Below are 19110 nucleotides of genomic sequence, written 5' to 3' on the forward strand. Positions count from 1 at the left end.
GCGCAGGGCCCTGGGAGAGGTGGCAGTGCCTGGAGGGGGTGGGGACAAGGCGTCGGGCCCACCATTAGCACCATGCTCCTGGGGATCCTCGTGGTGCTCTGCTTCATCCCCACAGCTGATGTAACAGGTAACAACCCCCCCCACATTTCAATCCTTTCCACTATTTTTCCTTGATTTGATCATTGTGGGGAGAAGTTCTAGTATAGCTTTGAATTAATTTTACACAAATTATTCCGTGTTTGGGTGAAAGGGGAGAGACAGAGCATGCTGCTAAGACTGCACATGGATCAACTTGATGTAACTAAGAGGCTGATCTTTTTCCTGCCACAAGTATCCCTCCAAGATAAGATCCAAGAGCTTTCTTTTAATTTGACTTCTCTTTAGATGCATTTGGAAATTGCACACATAGATAGAGGAGGGTTTATTTCACCTTCCCCCCGGGCTTTACAAATCTTGCTCACAAGTGGCTTCTCTTGGGAGGCAGAGGGGCTGAGCAGACCCGGTGCCAGTGCCTCTCCTGGGGCAGCCTCTCCACCACCCCCAAGTCTCCTGTGTGAAGCTCCAGGTCCCACCATGGCCTGGCTCGGTGTGATGGGCTGCAGAGCTGAGCCCACCCACATCCTCACAGAACTAGCGAATAAAAGGACCAAAAGCAGAGCTGCTTACTGAGCTCAAAGATGGGAGGATAGGAATTGCCGAGTTTCTGATTTTTGCATTGTTTAGTCGTTTATTGATACTTACTAGATATCTAGCTTCTTTCTGAAAAGATCTTAAACAACAAAAAATGTCTATTTGTGATTTTGAAATCTTGAGTCTTAGTGAATCTTTCTGAATCTTCAGTTGTTGTGGCTGAGGGTATTTTGTCTTACTGTTGTCTTGCTGATGCAGCGTTCGTATGTTCAGAGTTAACATGTCTTTCCAAGGGGTACATCGAAATCCAAAGCAAGGCAAAGGATGATGGCTTTTGCTAGAATAATCTTAAGACAGACAATTTTTCAAACCGCTGGCCTGTGAACTGTTGTTATTGGGTCTTCTCCAAATATCACTGTTTTGTATTTTACAGGGAAGTTACAGACAGGAACAAAAATCTGGTTTCCAGTACAAAACTTTTCACATATAGAACATCTTTAAAGAGTTGCTTTTTCTAATATGAGAGATACAATTGAATCTATATTTTTCCTTATTTCTGCCTTATTTTTCTATAATTCTTTTCCTCAGTGAAGGCATTGTAATTTGCAGGACACCATGATCTACATTTCTTTAAGAGATCATAGACTTTTTCTTCCTTGTCCTTTTCCCATGTTTATAATTCTGTGTTTGCAATATCATAATTATTTCCACAGTGGGCCTTTGGGTTGTCAGAGAAGACACTGATTCCAGGAGGGGATAAGTATCAGCAGTGGGTTAACAGTTTTAAAAACATTTCCATGAGGTGTGAACAGCTTTTAGGCGACGCTTTTGAATTGCAACAAAATAAAATATAGCGTGTGGTTATCAGACACAGGGGTTATGCCATGACTCTATGGACCTTTATACACTTGCTTTGCATGAAGAACTTGAGTTTCTCCAATAGCTTCACTGAGACTGTTCAACTGTTTAAAGAGAAGCACATGAGGTCACTTGCTTCTCAGGACTCTCATCTTTTTCCCCTATCTTTTCTCCACCTCTTCTCTTCATTTCAATCAAGATGATTGATCCTTAGTACATGGAAAACATTAAGGCAGGTCAAAACCCTGCAGGACTTCCTCAAGCCACAACGTGTATTATAGGCCTTAGGTATTTTGTTGTGGGGAGGACAACAGAATTTGTCCCCTTCTGCTGATAGACTGTACCAGTGAGTGCTGCAGGTTGAGTTTGAATCATGGAAAGGGACTTATAGATCAGTTTCTTCATTTCCCTTTTGCAGAAACACTAACGTTTACAAAGTTTGTCCTCCCCCCCTTTTTGTTGGCTAAATAATTACCTTGCTATGGTCTGTCAGAGAGGCAGCTAGATCAACTTGTCTATCCCGTGTATTTTGTCAAATAAATAATATAAGCGGGTTCCCACTGCAGCGTACCACAAATGACCTCATCTTTTTACTACCTGCATAACCTTCTGGCTTATGGTCTCTGGGTGTTAAAATCAACCTCTAACCCACTAAGGTTACCAGAATGCAGAAGATGTATGACGCAAGGTTAGCTGAGATTGGGATGACATCAACAAATTCTTGTTTAAAAAAAAAAAAAAAAAAAATCACAAACTGACAAGAAAAACCCCTGTGCTCACACTGGGTTTGATTAAAGCAAGAGTGTCACCTGGGCTTTATGTAGTACTATGCTTCCTGCAGTACTTGCACCAAAGTAAGAAAGATTAGCAGAAAGCAAGTCTATAATGGCCAGAAGGGGCAGATCCCTCCAGCTGCACATTATACACACAGCTGGGTGACCTAAAGCCAAAGTAAAAGAGAAAGACCCTTGTACCTGGGAAAGAAGAATAAAGGTAATTGAACAACAGACCAGCAGCAGCAAAAATGGAATAGCTTTGTTTGTAACATAGCTGTGTGTCTTTCTGTTTGCGGATTAAATAAACTCCTTTCAGGTTTTCCTCTATCCACCCAGGGCCTTAAGTGGGCCATTTCTTTACTGTGCTTATAGGAATCCCAACTTATCCCAGATTCCTTGCTCTGGCAAATAGCTCCTTGAAGTCAACTGGCATGGAAAAGAAAGAAAGGAGAGTACAAAATATTTTTAGCAGAATATTTTTTCCAATAGCTGATGATGATTCATGGAAAGTTCTGGAAAAAAAAAACCTCAAAATAGTTATTTTCCGTACTTTGTCGTCTCTTATTTCACTTTCTTGGCAAACAAGAAAGAAAGAAAAAAACTTCAGTGAAATTTTGCTTGCATCAGGGGTCCATGATTAGAGAGTCAGTATTTTACGGATATTATATATGGATGGCATTTTTTTTCATGATGCAAAAAAACCTCACGTGATTATAACAAATGTCTAGCATGACAAATAAGGTATAAAAAAGCCTAACAAACATTTAGAGATCTTACACACCATTGCATATAAATCCTGAGATCCTGAGAAAGCTTGCAGCCTGTGCACACTGACCTAAATTATTTTACATTTTTAGACTTCACAGCTTTTTGAAACTGTAGACAATGATTTTTCATAAATGCCATTTTCTTGGCTGGGTAAGGCCAGCGTGACTGAACACAGCTCTGGAAATGGCAATCATAACCCTATTTAGGGGAAAGCATACACTAATGGAAACACATACTAAATGTTTCAGAGTTTCACTGCTCTAACAAACCCAAAGTGACACTTACGAGAAAAACTGCCTCTGTGAAGGCAAAAGGAGCCTCAGCCCATGTTCACTCAGAATGGTCCAGATCCTACTAAGAATATAATCAAATCCTATTCAGATCACAAGTGAAGTAAGGGATGTTTGGCCTTACTCTGTTTTCCCCGTGAAACTAATACACATTTTGGCATGATTGACTTTCTTCAATTCAAAAAAAATCCAAGCCGAGAGGAGGAGGATGGCAGCAGGGCCTGTCTAACACGCCTGTGGTGTAAGTCTGCCTTGCCCCTGCTGGCATTGCAGCCCAATCAATTCGCATGGTGCTAATTAGTTTCTATAAATGAAAAACAAAAGATCTCCCTCAATCAATTGAGATTTGAACTAGTAGAGCCACTTTGTGAAAACGGATTTGGGTGCTTAGCTTAAATCATGTAGGAGCAGTCTTCGTTTAATGATCCAGAAATAAACTTTTTCCCACTACTCAGCCACCCTGCATCCCAACATCAGCAGCATGGGGCTGGGTTATCAACACCCAGCCTGCATGCCAAGGCAAACAGACCAGACTATAAATCCAAGAGGTGGAAATAAGTTGAAGAAACTTATTTTTTTAGGTGGGTGTATCAAAAGAGACTGGTTGCCAATTAGCACAATATCATGGCAGGGGCATAAATGGTGGAGCTGAAGGCATGAAGCTATGCACTAAACATCAGGAATCCAGATTAGCTGACAATAGCAAAAGGTGGGCGTAAGTCATTGGGGTCTGCAGATGAGTCTAAATAACATTTGAAGGTGGTCGCTCAGTGATGAGATTTTCAGTGTTCTTTGTCTTACTCTGACCACAGCAAAAATCTGATGAGGCTAAGCAATAAACATCCATTAGTTTTCTGTAAGTACTTGCAGTGAAAAACAGGCAAGCGTTTTTCTGAAGTGTAATGCTTCTGCAAGTGCCTGTTCCAGGATGCCTATTTTGGTTGTAAACTCTGAGACAGAAAAGGTCTCTTCTGAAGGTGTATTCAGCTCCTGTGACAATCAGGGTTGTAGTGGTGGGCACTACTGCAGTGCAAATCAGAAGAATAACTGTCTCAAGTGCGATGTGTAGAATTCTGCTGTTCTAAAGGTAGAACAATTCTATCGCAGACCTGCACATTGCCACTTAGGCCAAAGATCAATTTTCTGGCCAACAAAGATATGATCAAATACCTTGTCTAAAGGAGTGGAATCCAAACCTCACCCCTTACTAGAATGCCTTATAAGCCTATGCGAGAGCTTTTGTCGGAAAGTGCTGATTCGATGAAACTGAAATGTTTTGCTGAAATGTCTTCATTTCGATGAAAATTCACCACAGGCAGCACCTCGAGTAGAAACCTGCCTCGTCTGTTATTAATCTGCTGCTCAGTTCCAGGATTCCAAGATCTGTATCTCCTTCTGCTGGAAAGCCTGGAAATGCTCATCCTTCATCAAAACAAAAAGTTTCACAGTGTTTGGGTTCCCTGCAAACATGGGATTTCAGAGCTGTGATGAGCTCTGCTCCACCCCCCACACTAACTATGTTGAACAAAGAGACACAAAGAGGATGGACTACAATCTTTCGTTGCTAAAGATGAGGCAGTAGAGCATTCCATGTCTCACGTCTTCCTGCTGTCATGAGAAGAAAGAGCTGGTAAACAAGGTTTTCAGTGAGAAAATTAACAACTTCAGCAGTTTCATGGGTTGGGCTGGTAACTGGAGAACTCGCTAGCCGTGGGTTGTTTTTACTGCCCACACCCTACCACTAGTCCTGGCCATCTCATGCATCTCTTTGTGTTTACTTTACTCACTGGATCACATTCATCCCAAAGGTGTCTCCTACTCAAGAGGTTGGGGTACTCCGTCTTCTTGTGGAGGTGTGAACACACTAAATGTAGCCATTTGGTCCTAAATATCGTTAAACATGGTGAAATACTTGTTTTCTGGCCATTCTGGATCTGGCCTCCTTCCCACTCCATTTCCCTTACTAACCTTTTTTAAGTCTCATCACATGGATTAAGTAGAAAGAATATAGGTTTTGCAGCAGATTTTGAGGACAAGAGATACGATTGTCATTCTCACAACCACAGCAATTCTCAAGGATCTATAAAAGGCTACTAAGACCTCATATGAGTTGAGCTTGCATGAAGACTTATGCAGTCATATACACACACAAAAGGGCTGTCCTTAATTCTGGCAAGTTCCTAGCTTAAAAGCCAAAACTCCCTTCCTCTTACTTATGGGTCATCATTTGAAAAGTAGGGCCTCATTTGTACAGAATGATTTTTCTTGGAAGAAGTTGTCTTTCTGCATAGTCCTTGCAGTGTTTCATTGTTTGGCAGATGGTAGCACAGAGGTCTACATGTCAGAAAACATTTCCTGTTTATGTATCAGTCCGGTCAATTCAAATTGAATTATACCTTCATGTGACATGTTTTTTTACAGGCCATTCAAGTGCTAAGTGCCAATGCAGTATTGAATTAGTCAGCTCCTGAGTCCTTTGAGAGATTAAGAATCTACTACAGCTGCTAGCTAGAGAAATGACTTATTTTACATTAAAATGATAGCAGCTCATGCTTTTAGCACTCATCATCCAAGGTCCAAACCCTTGAAATGGTTCAGCAAATTCCACCTGCAAATTCTTCAAGTCTGTCCTTGCATTAAAAAGCAAATGTATAAATAATATTCTCTTATCTGACTGCTAAACTGAGCATGTAATTCACAGTATTTTCACTCCATAATGTCCCCTGGGAAACTGCTTGCTAAGGAAAGGGTAGACGAAGGTGGCTTTATATATACATACAGGCAGAGTAGCCTTCTGAGCCCTGACGTTAAATCTTAATCACATGGGCCACTTTCTGTACTAGTGTTCTGACTCTGAAGAAAAACACTCTTGACCTCACAGTCTCCCCTGGTGACTATGTAATTATTTATATAGAGGGGGATTGCTGCAACAAGAGCTCCTGTGAGAAACTGCTTCTGCAGCTTGGTGGTTATGTACTCTGTAGTAGGGAGTGTCAGCAGGGGAGAGGAGATATGGAGAAGAGTTGCACGGGAGGATGTGTGGTTCTGAAGTCTCATACTGTATTTTATAAACAAGTGTTTTTCTCACTTTTTCCCCTCCGTTCCAGAAAACAAGATTTTAGTGGCTCAGCGTCCTTTGCTCACCGTAGCTAACAAAACTGCAACTCTCGTCTGCAACTACACATACAATGGAACAGGGAAGGAATTTCGAGCTTCACTGCACAAAGGAACAGACAGTGCAGTTGAAGTTTGCTTTATTTCATGGAACACAACCAAAATTAGCAGTAATTCAAATAAAGAATTCAACTGCCAGGGGATTCATGATAAAGACAAAGTCATCTTCAATCTTTGGAATATGAGTGCCAGCCAAACTGACATCTACTTCTGCAAAATTGAGGCCATGTATCCACCCCCATATGTCTACAATGAGAAGAGCAATGGGACCGTCATTCACGTGAAAGGTAAGCTGGGAAATCTCTGTAGGCCAGTATCCTCCCTATACACACTCCCTACATGATGGTTTGAAGCAGTTTGTTTCCTTAAAAAAAAAAAAAAAAAAAAGTTGGGTTGCATGGTAAAGCTACATTCCTGCTCCTGATGTCCTGAGGAAGACATCTGAAAATGGTGATTAATACAAATGGTGCATTGGAACAAGGAGTAAATAAGCAGAGATTGAGGGTTTTGCTTTTCTTTGTTCTTTTCCTTAAAGAGACACCCATCCAAACACAAGAGCCTCAGTCTGCAATTCCTTTGTGGATTATGGTGGCAGTGACTGGAGTTCTTGCTTTCTACAGTATGCTAATAACTGCAGTTTTTATTAACTACTGGGTAAGAAACTACTATTTTCCTTTGCTCTATATGCTCTTTGTCCCTAGTTCATTCCTCAGGCTATACTTGCCATGTTTACCACAAACACACTGATACTCCTCACTTCAGGATCACAGTGCTTCTTCACCCCAGTTATATATGCACACCCATGCTATGCCCCAAAAGAGTTGCAACACCAGATGCTGTCCAGGTAGACAGTCAGGCTTCTTCAGTAGAGTCCTAAAGCAAACAGTAATGCCATAGCGTTGGCAATGCCCTGCACACCAGCAATACTGGGACACTGTCTCTAGCTCTGCCCATTGTCCCTGTCATGGAAATTTAGCGCTACAAGCATTCCTGGCAAAACCCTTTGAGACTATACTGACAGAAGGAGCTCACCTACAGTAAAACTATCTTTAGGGAACCCTCAGCTGGCCCAAGACCATCTGCGCTGATGTCTTGTGCCTATCCAGCAATTCCCTCAAGTACCCACTGTTTCTGGCAGCTTGACTGCAAGGGAATAGGAGCACCAGGATCTCAGCAGTCCTTCATCTGCCTCTGTACATTAACTCTAAGAAAGCTGAGACAGTCTTCTGGCTCATTATTTTTGCTTTCTAACCTCTCTGGAGAGTTGGCTGGCTGAGGTCACATCCCGTTCTGCCTGCTGGAGTAAAGAGAGAATGAGGCGTGATGCAGAGGCAGCAGAAGGACATCTTCCTAGACAAGTCTTAGGATCATGATCTCCCAGAGCTGATTTACACTACTTACTCCATGTGGGAAAGACTTGACCAATTACTCTAGAGAGCTCTGTTCCTTGCATTCTGCCTTTCCCCTGTATCTTTGTGGTTAAATAGCAATTTTCAATACATTACAAGGTAGCCTGTATAAAGGGCCCAGAGTCCCTGACAGGTTAAATGTTGCACGTATACAGAAAGCCACTCTCACTGCTAGCTGAAGCTCGAGATCTGTTAAATGTTTCATAAAAATACACTTGCTCAATATATGGCTATTTCTAATGGAAAACAATCAAATGGGGCATTGCCATAGGAAAATGCAAAGCCAGGTTAAGTGGTCCTTCTTTGTGCCTTACTGTAGAGGCTGACTCCTAGGAGACCCAAGAGGATTACAGCAAACAGCTGCTGGTGTTACAGTGCTGTGCTACAGTGGCTGTGCCCCGATGAGATACTGTAGTTTCAAATCCATCATTTACAATCTGAACCATTTTCTCTCTGCTATATTCATTTGGTACCTAATGGCTACGCACTTTGCTACTAACATGTCTGCCCCCAGCAAGAGTCACAAGGCTGCGTTGCGATGTGTGCTGTTTGCTGCATCAGTTTTTACCTGTCGTTATCGCTGCTGGTGGTATTCTCCTGATAATATGTACTCTGAGTGTGGATGTATTTAGAGTGTTGCTGAATGTAAATACAGCTGCCTAGAAGGCATTGTGAATTGTAAAAAAAGGTCCTAAAATATGATACTTGACAGCCATGGCAAGCCTGTTTCACTTGAGTTCCTGAAAGCAGCTAAAGATTTGTCTATTTGCATACCATTCTGCTTTCCCTGGAGGAAAACTGCTTTCCTCTCCAAAAGTAGCAGTCTTTGATCCTGTAACAGTCCAGCATTCACTCATGCTAGCAAAATGTCCTTCTCCCATGCAAAATTACCTCTTAGGTGAATTAAAAATCCTATATTATGGAGATGAACACATACAGGTAAAGCTTTTGTATCTAATGATTTACATGCATTGACTGCATTGCATGGCTTAAGCAGTATGTAACTTACATTCAACACCTTGCATATATATAACATTAATATTAAAAAGCTTAAAATGTTTCATAGTAACTGCCTCATTCTGCATGTACAGCATCATTCAGCCATCAGATTTTCTAATGCAAACCTCCTCCACTTCCACAGCATCACAAGTATATTGCAGCATATACAAATATTTATGTACATAGGAAGGAAATTTCAGTAAAAAGGAGATTGCAAAAGAAGGTATGATCAGTATTAAGGAAAAAGCACGGAAGTACTTTACCTAGTCCCTGATCAATAAAGCCTTAAGCTATACAAAACCACCAACCTTGTGCACAACCTGCAGCAGTCAGTGGTTCAAATGCTGCTGTAGCCACAAACTTCCTCTGTGATTATAGGGAAATTATTTCACCTGTCTTCTGTTACTCTTATTTCTGAAAGAGACGATGCCTCCCTTGTCTCACAGGGGCATTACAAGGCAGGAATTCAACAGTGGAAATGAGATTTTTGAGGCCCAGATAGTAAGACAGATAAAAGATTAACATGAGCTATGATTCTGTTGCCCCTTGAAGGAAGGCTCAGAACACCATATACATTGTGTGTTACTGCTGTAAATGGTAGGCAAAACATGATACACATAGCCTGGGCTGATTTTTCCTGCTCTTATTTTGTTTCAGTTAAGCTAATTTCTTTTTTCCTCCTAATAAATGAGAACAGCCTTCACTGCTCAGACTGTATTGCTTCTGCTGAGTCATTTTGCAGCTGAGAATTGATGGTGAGAGGCATCAGTTTGTATCCTTGGTTTGCAGCATTCCTTTACCTGGAGAACTAACACTGTAAATCTCTCAGCAGATAAGCTGGAGACTTACATTCAGGTTGGGAAAATTCCATAGATTATTTTATGAGAACATGTGTTCTAATTCTTCTGTAAATGTATTTAAACCTGAGGCTGCCTTATAAATATACCTGCTTCCCTGAACCAGAACCTAGGGCCGGAACTGTCAGCAGTTAATATGAGAGCTGGGTGAGACAATTTATTAATTCAAAGAAGGAAAAATTAATCAAATCCATTATTAACTTGTCTCAGGTCTTATTAACAGTCAAAATCCCTCTGCTCAAAGGATCTCTGTTCCCTTTCTTCTTCTCCCTTTTCGAATGTTCACCCCAGGTGGGACAGACTAATTGCAGAAATGTTTTCATACTTCTCTTCCCCCTTCTCCCACAGCAAAAATCCAAGAAGAATACATACCATCAGAGTGACTACATGAACATGACTCCCCGGCATCCACCATACCAGAAGAACAAGGGTTATCCATCCTATGCGCCAACACGAGACTACACTGCATATCGGTCCTGGCAGCCATGATTGATACCCACCAGCTGATCCACCAGTAGCCTTGTGTGCTTCTAGGCAGTCACTTGCTCTTGGACATGGAAGGACAGCCTCTCATTTTCTCATCATGTTTGTCGTTATTGATCATGGATACCTACACCATAGCAAGTATTGGCTAAACTTTGATATAATATACTAAAAGAAAAAACAAACAAACATAAAAAGGGGGGGGGTTGGGAGTAAAAAAAGGATTGTTCTCCATGACGGCTGAAAATTAGATACAACTTGTGTTGAGGGTTGTCAGTGGGTAAGATGGAGAAATGGCATCAGGCCTCAGAGCTGGTCTCCTCCTAACACTTGTGGTTTTGCTCAGCTGTTGGGAGAACCAGAACTTCTGACCTTTCCCAATAACTGCTGCCTTAGATTTAACCCTTAATTTCCTTTCCTGTATGTCTAATCCTCAGAAACCCTTGTTGCTGTTAAATATGGCAAAATGTAAAAAAAATAATCTTTTCTTCCCTACAAGACCAGGGCACAGTCTGAAGTTCAAAACACATGCTTGAGAGAAAGAGGGAAAAGTCAGCCAGAAGGCATCCAAGCTATGAGGCTATGGCACAAATGGGCTGCCAGGACAAATCAAGCTGATAGAAAACTACTAAACCTTCAACATGTCAGTCCTTAGGGTGGACACTTTGTAAATGTTCATAAGGCCATTTGAAGTCATGACCAAGCAACTCCACAGAGTGAGAAAGTAATCAACCTGAAGACAAAATCAAGACAAGCAGGAGAGGAAGAAAGATCTGTTGTCATCATGAAGAACCCCATTTCTGTTTTGTTTGCCTCCTACAGCGAGGGAACACAAAGTCATATGGGAAGCATTAGAAGACACAGAGGTCAGACTTTGAGGAGAGCTTTACTTTCATTTTTCAATTTTTGTTTCTATCCAAAATGCATTCTACTGAGTCCTCCTGAAAATTCATGCACATCTTCTGGCACCTAGGTTGTACCAGAGCTCTTTGAAAATCTGGGTCCAGTTATGAGCAACTAAAGAGCACTTGAATTTTTTTCCCAAAAGCACCCGATTTTTGGGGTGTGAGAGGGTCCTTTGTTCCCAGCATTGTGAATTGGACCTGCAAGTGCTCAGCTGCCTGCAGGGACTGCTCTGGGCACTTCAAATAACTTTGTGTTGACTGGAGGTTACCTTTCTATCTAAAGATGTTCTTCAGGAATGCTCCGTGCTGGACTAGGACAGAGTCTTCAGCAAAACCTGCTTCATTCTTTCAATTAAGCATGTTTACATTAACAAGACATCCTAAACTGTAATTGGGGTTGTCTTGGCATAAAATCCCTTTCCACACTGAGGAGATGATGTTTATTTTATAGGGACTACTGAATAAACTATTAAATGAAAAATAAATCCATATTCCCACCTTGAAATAAAATTGGGATTATACAAGATTTACTTTCCTCCAAACTGGGATAAGAAGATTCTTCCTCTCTTTGAGGGGACATGACAAAAGTAGAGATGTGGAAGTGTGGCAACAATCTGCTTTGACATGTTAACCCAAGAAAAAAACTTTGGCACTTCCAGATTGGAAGTTTTATTTGAGTTTGCTGACTGGGCCCCAAACCACTCATTCTGAGTCATATCGCCATGAACCATGTTCCTGGAGGGTACTGTGCCACCTCTGAGCAGCGGTGAGTTGCCTACTGTCCCCCCAGCCAGACACAGCTCTGCCAGGGCAGGGTGCAGAGCCCACAGTGGCAATGGCATGCGAGGCCCAAGCACCCACTGCCATGAGGCAGTGCTGTGCATTTGGCACAGGACCGCAGTCTTGGACCCAGCAGACCCTGAGAGCTTTGCTCTGGGTCGGTTCAGCAAACCCAAAAGCTTCTGATTGGGTTGAAGAACTTCAAAACAAAGTGTCTGTCTTTATTTCTTCTCCTTTCCTCTCACCACATGCACAAACCCCCCAAGGCTGACATTTTTCCACATACCTTTTTTACTCTCTTTTCCTGAAAAGCCCCTTACTGCACCTTTGTATTACAGCCGAGGCAGCAAGGGGCATGTGCAGGGAGCAGAGGGGAGGGAGCCAGGCAGGACCCATGGCAGTCCCTGTATGGTCCCAGCTTGGCCCTCCTTGCTGGCACTGACTGTGGGATGCTAACACCTTGCCACCTCCCTCCTCACTTAGAGGGGAGAAGTGGATGATCCTGTGCCAGGGGCATCCAGCCACTCCTGGCAGACAGCAGCAGGCTGGGCACAGTCCTCTGTAAGGGTACGGCACTGTCTCACCATGCTCCGTGCCATCTACCAGTGTTGTCATTGTATAACACAACATTAAAAAGTGCTCTGATTACAATGTGCTGTGAAAAATCATATCTTCTTGTGCAAATGTAAGGTGAGATGGCAAATGTGTATCAAAAGCATAGAACAGGGTAAACATTCTTTGTTTAAACTGCATATCTGTATATTCAGATATAGATTAGGTATTTTTAGACATCTATTTCATTATATCTACATTCCTTAGAGTTTTATTATACTTTTTGCAATCTCCTTTTAAAATTATTAAATAGGTACAGTAAATTAAATCCTGAATAAATGCATTGGGCCTGAGGCTAGTCAGAGGAAAGTATTACTTTCTAAAGCAAATGTTGGTATAATTTGCTTTCCTTCCCCTAACACTTTTGTAATTTTCATATTTAAAACATACTGATAGCTCCCAGGATATGATACTGGAAAGTAAGTCCTGGAACATCTGGAAAAAGTATTAATTCATTTGACTGACCAAAAAGAAGGGGAGATACAGGGAAACATCCTAAACATATAATGAAAAAAATGAGGAGAACCAGGACAAGAGAGGCCCCAGCACTGTGTTGAAGTGGACATTGCCGTTATATTAAAGCACTGTAGGGACACGAATTACAGACTGTTGGAGATGAGAAACAAATAAATACCTTTTATCCACCACTGTAAGGGACTAAAAGAAAGTGTTTGCAGAGAAGCAAGCCAGCTAAGCCTGGAGTCTGGCTCTGCATATGTGGATTAGCATATATGACAAACAGAACAATCCTAATTTATTCCATCTGGTTTTAGGCAATGCATAACATGCCAGGACAGCCCTGGCCCTCCCTAGCCCGGCCTTTGGGGTCTATATGCTGTTTACGGGATGATGTAAAGAGAAACCTCCCTCTGTTGCTGCTCCAAACTTGGAAACTGTGCCTCATGGAGGGTAGGGAGAGAGCAACAGGGTTTTCTGCCTTGCACACAGGTCTTAATTCAAATGCAGATATAATTCTGCCGAACAGTGATTTAATTTTTCATCCTCTTTCCCCCACTTTTGGATCTCAGTGTCAAACGAACATCTGATCTGCAGTCATCATATCTGAACAGCAATCAACATATGTTGCAAGGGGTCAACCAAGGGTTGTGCAGCTCCAGCCCCCTGCATGCTGATTCCTGTTCTGCACGTCTCCAGCACAGTACAAAACAACACTCTGGCTCTTCTGTGCTTCCAGGAACCAATCCCCTAGGAAGACGAGTGCCGAGGAGGTAGGCCATGCTATCTTTGCAGTATCTTGAACCTTCACCGTTGGGGTTGTCAGGTTTACTAAAGCCAAAAGTCTTGGACGTTCCTTCTAGTTTGAATCCCCCAAATTCCAATATCCTCATCCTGTATCAGAGTCTTCGTAATGCCTCTTCTTTCTTCTGCAGCTATAAACATGAACCCTGCATGTCTGTCAAACAATATCACATCTTCCTTCTTTGCATATCATCTCCTTTACTTTAGTTTCTATGCCAGACTCAGCAGTTCAGGAACCCATCCAATTTGTTAATCTCTAACACCATTGTGCAGCCTTCCACATGTACCCCTGACTAGTTATTTGCTTCACAAAGACAGTCTTGTACGCCACATTCCTCTTCAGTTTGGGGTAAGGAGTTGCCATAGGAGATTGGAGCCATGTGGTGATTGGATAGGTACTTGTTTTCTGTTTGAAGGATTTGGGGTCTTTCATCCCTTTGATTTTTCCCATCATCTTCAGATTTTCAGTCGTGCCAAACAACCACGTGGGAATCCCACACACCACGTGCTTCCCACAGTGCATTTAATTTCTGTACGTTTCATTTCCTGTGCATAGCAGACTTTTGGCTATTGCCAAGTTCATTATGCCTGTAGACATGCCCTGACAGCAGAAGCAACTTTGGCTACTGATGGTATGTTTGATACTAATAAATAACATGGTACAAAAAGCTTGAGTTTTAGGAGAACACAAGCAAAGGCTTCAATGCTAAAGATCAAATCTTTCCACTTTCAGCAACGCTTTTGCTGTGTGACTGGAAAATACTTTATTCAAGATGAATCACAGACCGAGACATAATTTTGTTAGTCACTCACACTAACCAGAAAACAGGTTAGGGTAATGAGTACAACATCAGCTTTGTTAAGGTCCAATAAAGAGTGAGAAAGGCTGAAAACAGCACTAGGCAGTAATTTGTAGCCGAAGTCAGTGTCTGTAAGTGGCTGTGAGAGGGAAACATTACTAGCTGCTTATCTTGATGCAAATGGATTGTTCTTCACAATTAGGTGCTTTTGTTAGAGCATCACATTACAGTATGTTACTATTCCAGCCTCAAGGGCATGCAGATAGTCTGATCTAGCCAATTTGGCTGACAAAGTATTAGGAGGCTGCCAATTTCATACAAACCCATTTGCAAAGAGACAAAAAGTTGAATGGTCTTAAATTCATGGTGTTTTTTGTTTTGTTTTGGTTTTTTGTTTGTTTTTGTTTTTACTGGATCTCCAGCATCAAGGCACTGGTTCTTACTTTTTCTCCTTTTTTTGTTAATAAAAATGAAATGTAACTTTATGGCACTGGTTCTTACTTTTTCTCCTTTTTTTGTTAATAAAAACGAAATGTAACTTTATTTTCAGGACCCATAAACTTACCAGGAGCACTACAGTTTTGGGGAGCTGGCTCTGTCTCATTCATCTGACCGTTGGAATGACCAGGAATTTTCAAATGCCACAGTTTTCCTAGCCATTATATCATTATGCGGCCACATCATTCCTTTTCCTCACTGGCTTTTTATTCCTTCAAGGGAACTATTCTGGATCAGGTTGAAGTCTTCTCTTGGGCTGGAACAACTCTAGTTTTTCAGTCAGGAAAGATTACTCCCTAACCAAGCAAAAACAAAGACACAAGCAAGCAATTTGTAACAGTACAGTTCTATGGAAATTAACATAGTGGTTGCAATCTGGTGGGAGGATCAAATGCCCTTTTTACAAAATCCTTTTGCTCAAAATAAAGAAGCTTAAGAAATTACATACTAAAATACCTTAAAAGAAAAGAGATCAGGTTGCAAAATTAAGAAATCAAAGGCAGGAAATGCCAGAAGGAAGCTTTCCTATCCAGCCTCTCTTCTGCCCCCTTGTGTGACCGGAGTGGCTCTTTAATTACAATTGCATTTTTTTCCCTGGCTACAGGGACTTTGCCATCTCATCTGAGCATACACTGCTGAGATGCTGGTCCACTCCCTTGGAGCAAGCGCAGGCTGCAGTGAGAGGCTCCAGGTGTTGTCAGAGCAGGCACTCGGTTGGCGACACTGCAGGTACAGAGTCAGAGTGACATCTCAAGCCCCTCATATGGAGGGCTGTAGCAGGACACAACCATCAATAGGCTAACTTAGATAATAGCTAAGGTAATGCCCGACAGCCTTGTCAATGCCCCATTAAATTAGATAACTCTGCTGTGAGTCAGAATGAACTAATTTTCCTGCTATCCTTGCTGCCTGTGACAGCTCTCGGGCTACTTTAATCTTCAAACACAAGTGGTCAAGATGGGAGCTGGTTTTTTTTCTCATGAAAATGATGAAGTGGGCTGCTTGCATTTCATCCTGGGCTTCTCAGCCTTCCCCAGCCAAATCAAAACTAGCTGGAGAAAGGAAATTGTTTCTCTGTTTGCATAGCTCATCAGCTCCTGATGCACAGGGGCAGAGGCTGAAGTCCAGGGCGGAATGTCGCCTTTGGGAGCATTAACCCGTGTAGCTCTTTCTCTCATTAGCAGAATGCTGAAGTAATGCCAATGTTTTATCTTAACAACAACAAAAAAGTATGAGACTATGAAGATACAAAATTGGACAGCAAGGGAATAACCTCTCTCCCTGCTGCAGACACACAAACTTGACACTACTTTGAAGTCCAGCCTTGTGATGGAGCAATCCACCACTAAGGACGGGAGAAGCAAGAGGGGTTAAAGGAGAAACCACTCTGAAACCACTTCAGTGAAACTCTGGAACAGTCCCCCAGGGGATGGAAATGAACAAACCAGCTGCAGGAAGCACTACACAAAGCAGACTTCTGCCTCTCCCTGGCCATATACTAGAAATAACAGTATTAAAAACACTCTACTCCTTCTTGCCTGAAGAAGTACTTTTTAGTGCATAGGCTGCTATGCATCAACGAGAAACTAGCTGCATTGCTGGTGAAAGCCATGTTAGGTCCTGTGCGTGGACTTGGGCGCACTGTTGAGTCCCAGGAAACTCTTGAGACGAAAGCAGCAATATTCAAAGGGCAATGGCCAAGCAAACCACAGCAGGCTGGAAAGGAGGATGGATGGATGAATGGCTGACTGCAGGAAAAGTGGAGTTAAGCGACTCCAGGGCTTGTCTCCAGCAGCTAGAGAAATGCATTAGTTTGGGCTGCAGCTCCAGTGAATTTCCTCCAATAAAAGCAGCCCTTGGAAGGATGAAGGTTCTGTGGTTATTTCCTGAGATTTAATTCAAAATAACCATGCATATACACTTAACCAAAAAAGATTATTCAAATACCCTTATTTCTGTCTTTTCTCCTTTCTGAACTAAAGGACTACTTACTTACAAATCCTACATTTAACCTGCAGTATAAGGTTTTAAAATTAGAGTATTCCTTTCTTGTTACCCTTTTTAAAATTTTTATTAAGGAGTTTCTGTTGTAGTTCTGCAATCTGATTTCAAACCAGTGAGGCAGGGAGGCAAAATGAGGACCGGGGTATAGGTGGAGGATATATGTACCGCAGCTCAGCACTGCATGGCACTACCCACACACTGTGAAAGACAGAAGGCACAAAATGAAGTTCAAAGAGTCCATAGGTTACATGAGCAACTTGGTGAAGAAATGTCAGTTAGAAACGAGCAGCAGCAAACAGCTCTGTTTTCCTATTGCTGTGGCTTTGCTTGGTGATGATGACATACAAAGATTAAGTCTAACTGCATGAGCTCCATTTGTTTATCTCCTTTATTATCATCGCCAGTAAGTGAAGGAGATGCGTGGGTGTCACCTGCAAAAAAAGAAGTTGCATTTCTGAGAGAAAAACATCTGCAGATCAGAGAAGGCAAATGGTTTTGTTTAATTCATGCGTATCCAGTTTCCTTCCCGTCACTAATCTGCAGCACTGAATTTAGTCTCCTGGATTTCCTTAGCTTTATTATGCTGAGAGAGAGGGCAAGAGAGAGGGAGACAGAGGGACTTGAGCAATATCGAGTGCCCAGAATGACTGCAGATCACCAAGGTCATTTGTAAACCACTAAGATAGCCTGGCTCTCAGGGCATGGAGTTTGATTTTCCCTCCCCTCTCCTCCTATCTGCTGAACTATGGGGATTTGCAACAAGAAAAGCTATCTGCCATGCAATCAATTTAGAGAAGAACATTTTGTTCGGGCTGCTATTGAGGGATGCTAGCAGAAACTGGAAGCCCTGGATCACCACCCATGGCACAAGTGTTAGCATCTGTGTAGAAGATGTAGATGTGGTTCTTCTGTGCTTGCATGTTTGTGCCTGTGACACAGAGTGAATCTCTGCACACAGCTATACACTGCTTGCTGCATACATTGCACAGAACTCACTATTTTAGGAAAGATTTAAAGCAAAGGCATCTCCTACATTGGAACTACTGAGGGGTACTTTACATATGGACATGCAAACAACTGTACAAACACAGATGCAAGCTTCTGTCTTTTCTCCCTGTTGTTATATGTATATGTAAAAATAAAATTAAAAAAAACAGTGAGTATATGTCTGGGATTGCACATCAAGCACAGCATGCTCATTTGGTCTAAGATATCTCTAGATTAATGATGTTTGACTGGCCTGTGTGCTGACTTGCCTGGGTCAACTCACCAGCCTCTGAGATATAAGAAGTATCAGAAAAATGAAAAATTATAAATTCAGAGTATCTGTATTTAAAAATAAGACTTTCCTCCACCTCCAAATTTGCTGTAATTTGCTCTAGCCCTGGATTTGAGATATATTCGTAAGACTCTCCCTTTTATCACTAACCCCAGTGAGAACACTGATGACCATCCCTTTTCAACTACAGATCAGAGAGTGGATTGCCTGTAGCTCAGCTACAGCTGTTCTAATCATCAAGCAAGAGTGCATGTTGCACTCTTGTGCCCCAGCTACAGTCCAAGCAAATCAAGGACCTGACTAATCCTTCTCACCCAAGTGCAAAATATGACATTCACCTTCCCCACTAAACAGACCTCTTGACAAAAATAAAACTCACTTGTTCTTGATAGCTGCCATAATGAATGCTTGGTCAATAATGATTAATTCCTTGTTCTTGCAAACAACAAATTCTTCTGTCCGTTTACTGAGGGGAGGAATCCAATTGATGTTAGTATCATTAATTGTGTGAGGAAGTTGCACATCTGTGCAACTTGCTGTGGGAGTGTCTTCTTCCCTCATGTAAATACTGGGTTGCAATCTGGGTCAACAAACTAATGTTTAGCACTTTTGACTAGAGAACAGCACAAGAAAAAGATTAGAACCAAAGACCTGTGAAATTTGAGGCACAGATCAATCCACTGCTGCCTCTTGTTGAATGGCATGAGCACTAGCAGCTGAGTATCATT

At 41.9% G+C, this 19110-nt stretch overlaps 1 protein-coding gene and 1 long non-coding RNA gene across 4 annotated transcripts in view; one reads left to right on the forward strand and one right to left on the reverse strand.

The window, feature by feature from the left end:
* The window catches only part of LOC140657783 (uncharacterized), a 185548-nt gene that overhangs the window by 53412 nt on the left and 113026 nt on the right, over window positions 1–19110 (reverse strand). The window contains exon 5 of one of the 3 annotated variants that reach the window (XR_012044487.1): window positions 17258–17534. The exons of the other annotated variants lie outside the window; for them this stretch is intronic. This is a non-coding gene — a long non-coding RNA (uncharacterized lncRNA). Of the gene's footprint in view, window positions 1–17257; window positions 17535–19110 lie in introns of those variants that run through there. 3 annotated transcript variants of the gene reach the window in all.
* CD28 (CD28 molecule) lies at window positions 25–11985 on the forward strand. Its single transcript, XM_072874715.1, has 5 exons — window positions 25–127; window positions 6430–6783; window positions 7032–7150; window positions 10110–10381; window positions 10744–11985. Exons 1-4 carry the CDS (start codon window positions 73–75, stop codon window positions 10248–10250), a joined length of 669 nt encoding a protein of 222 aa, XP_072730816.1. The 5' UTR covers window positions 25–72; the 3' UTR covers window positions 10251–10381; window positions 10744–11985.

The sequence above is a fragment of the Ciconia boyciana genome, chromosome 10 (assembly GCF_034638445.1).
Source record: "Ciconia boyciana chromosome 10, ASM3463844v1, whole genome shotgun sequence".
NCBI lineage: Eukaryota > Metazoa > Chordata > Aves > Ciconiiformes > Ciconiidae > Ciconia > Ciconia boyciana.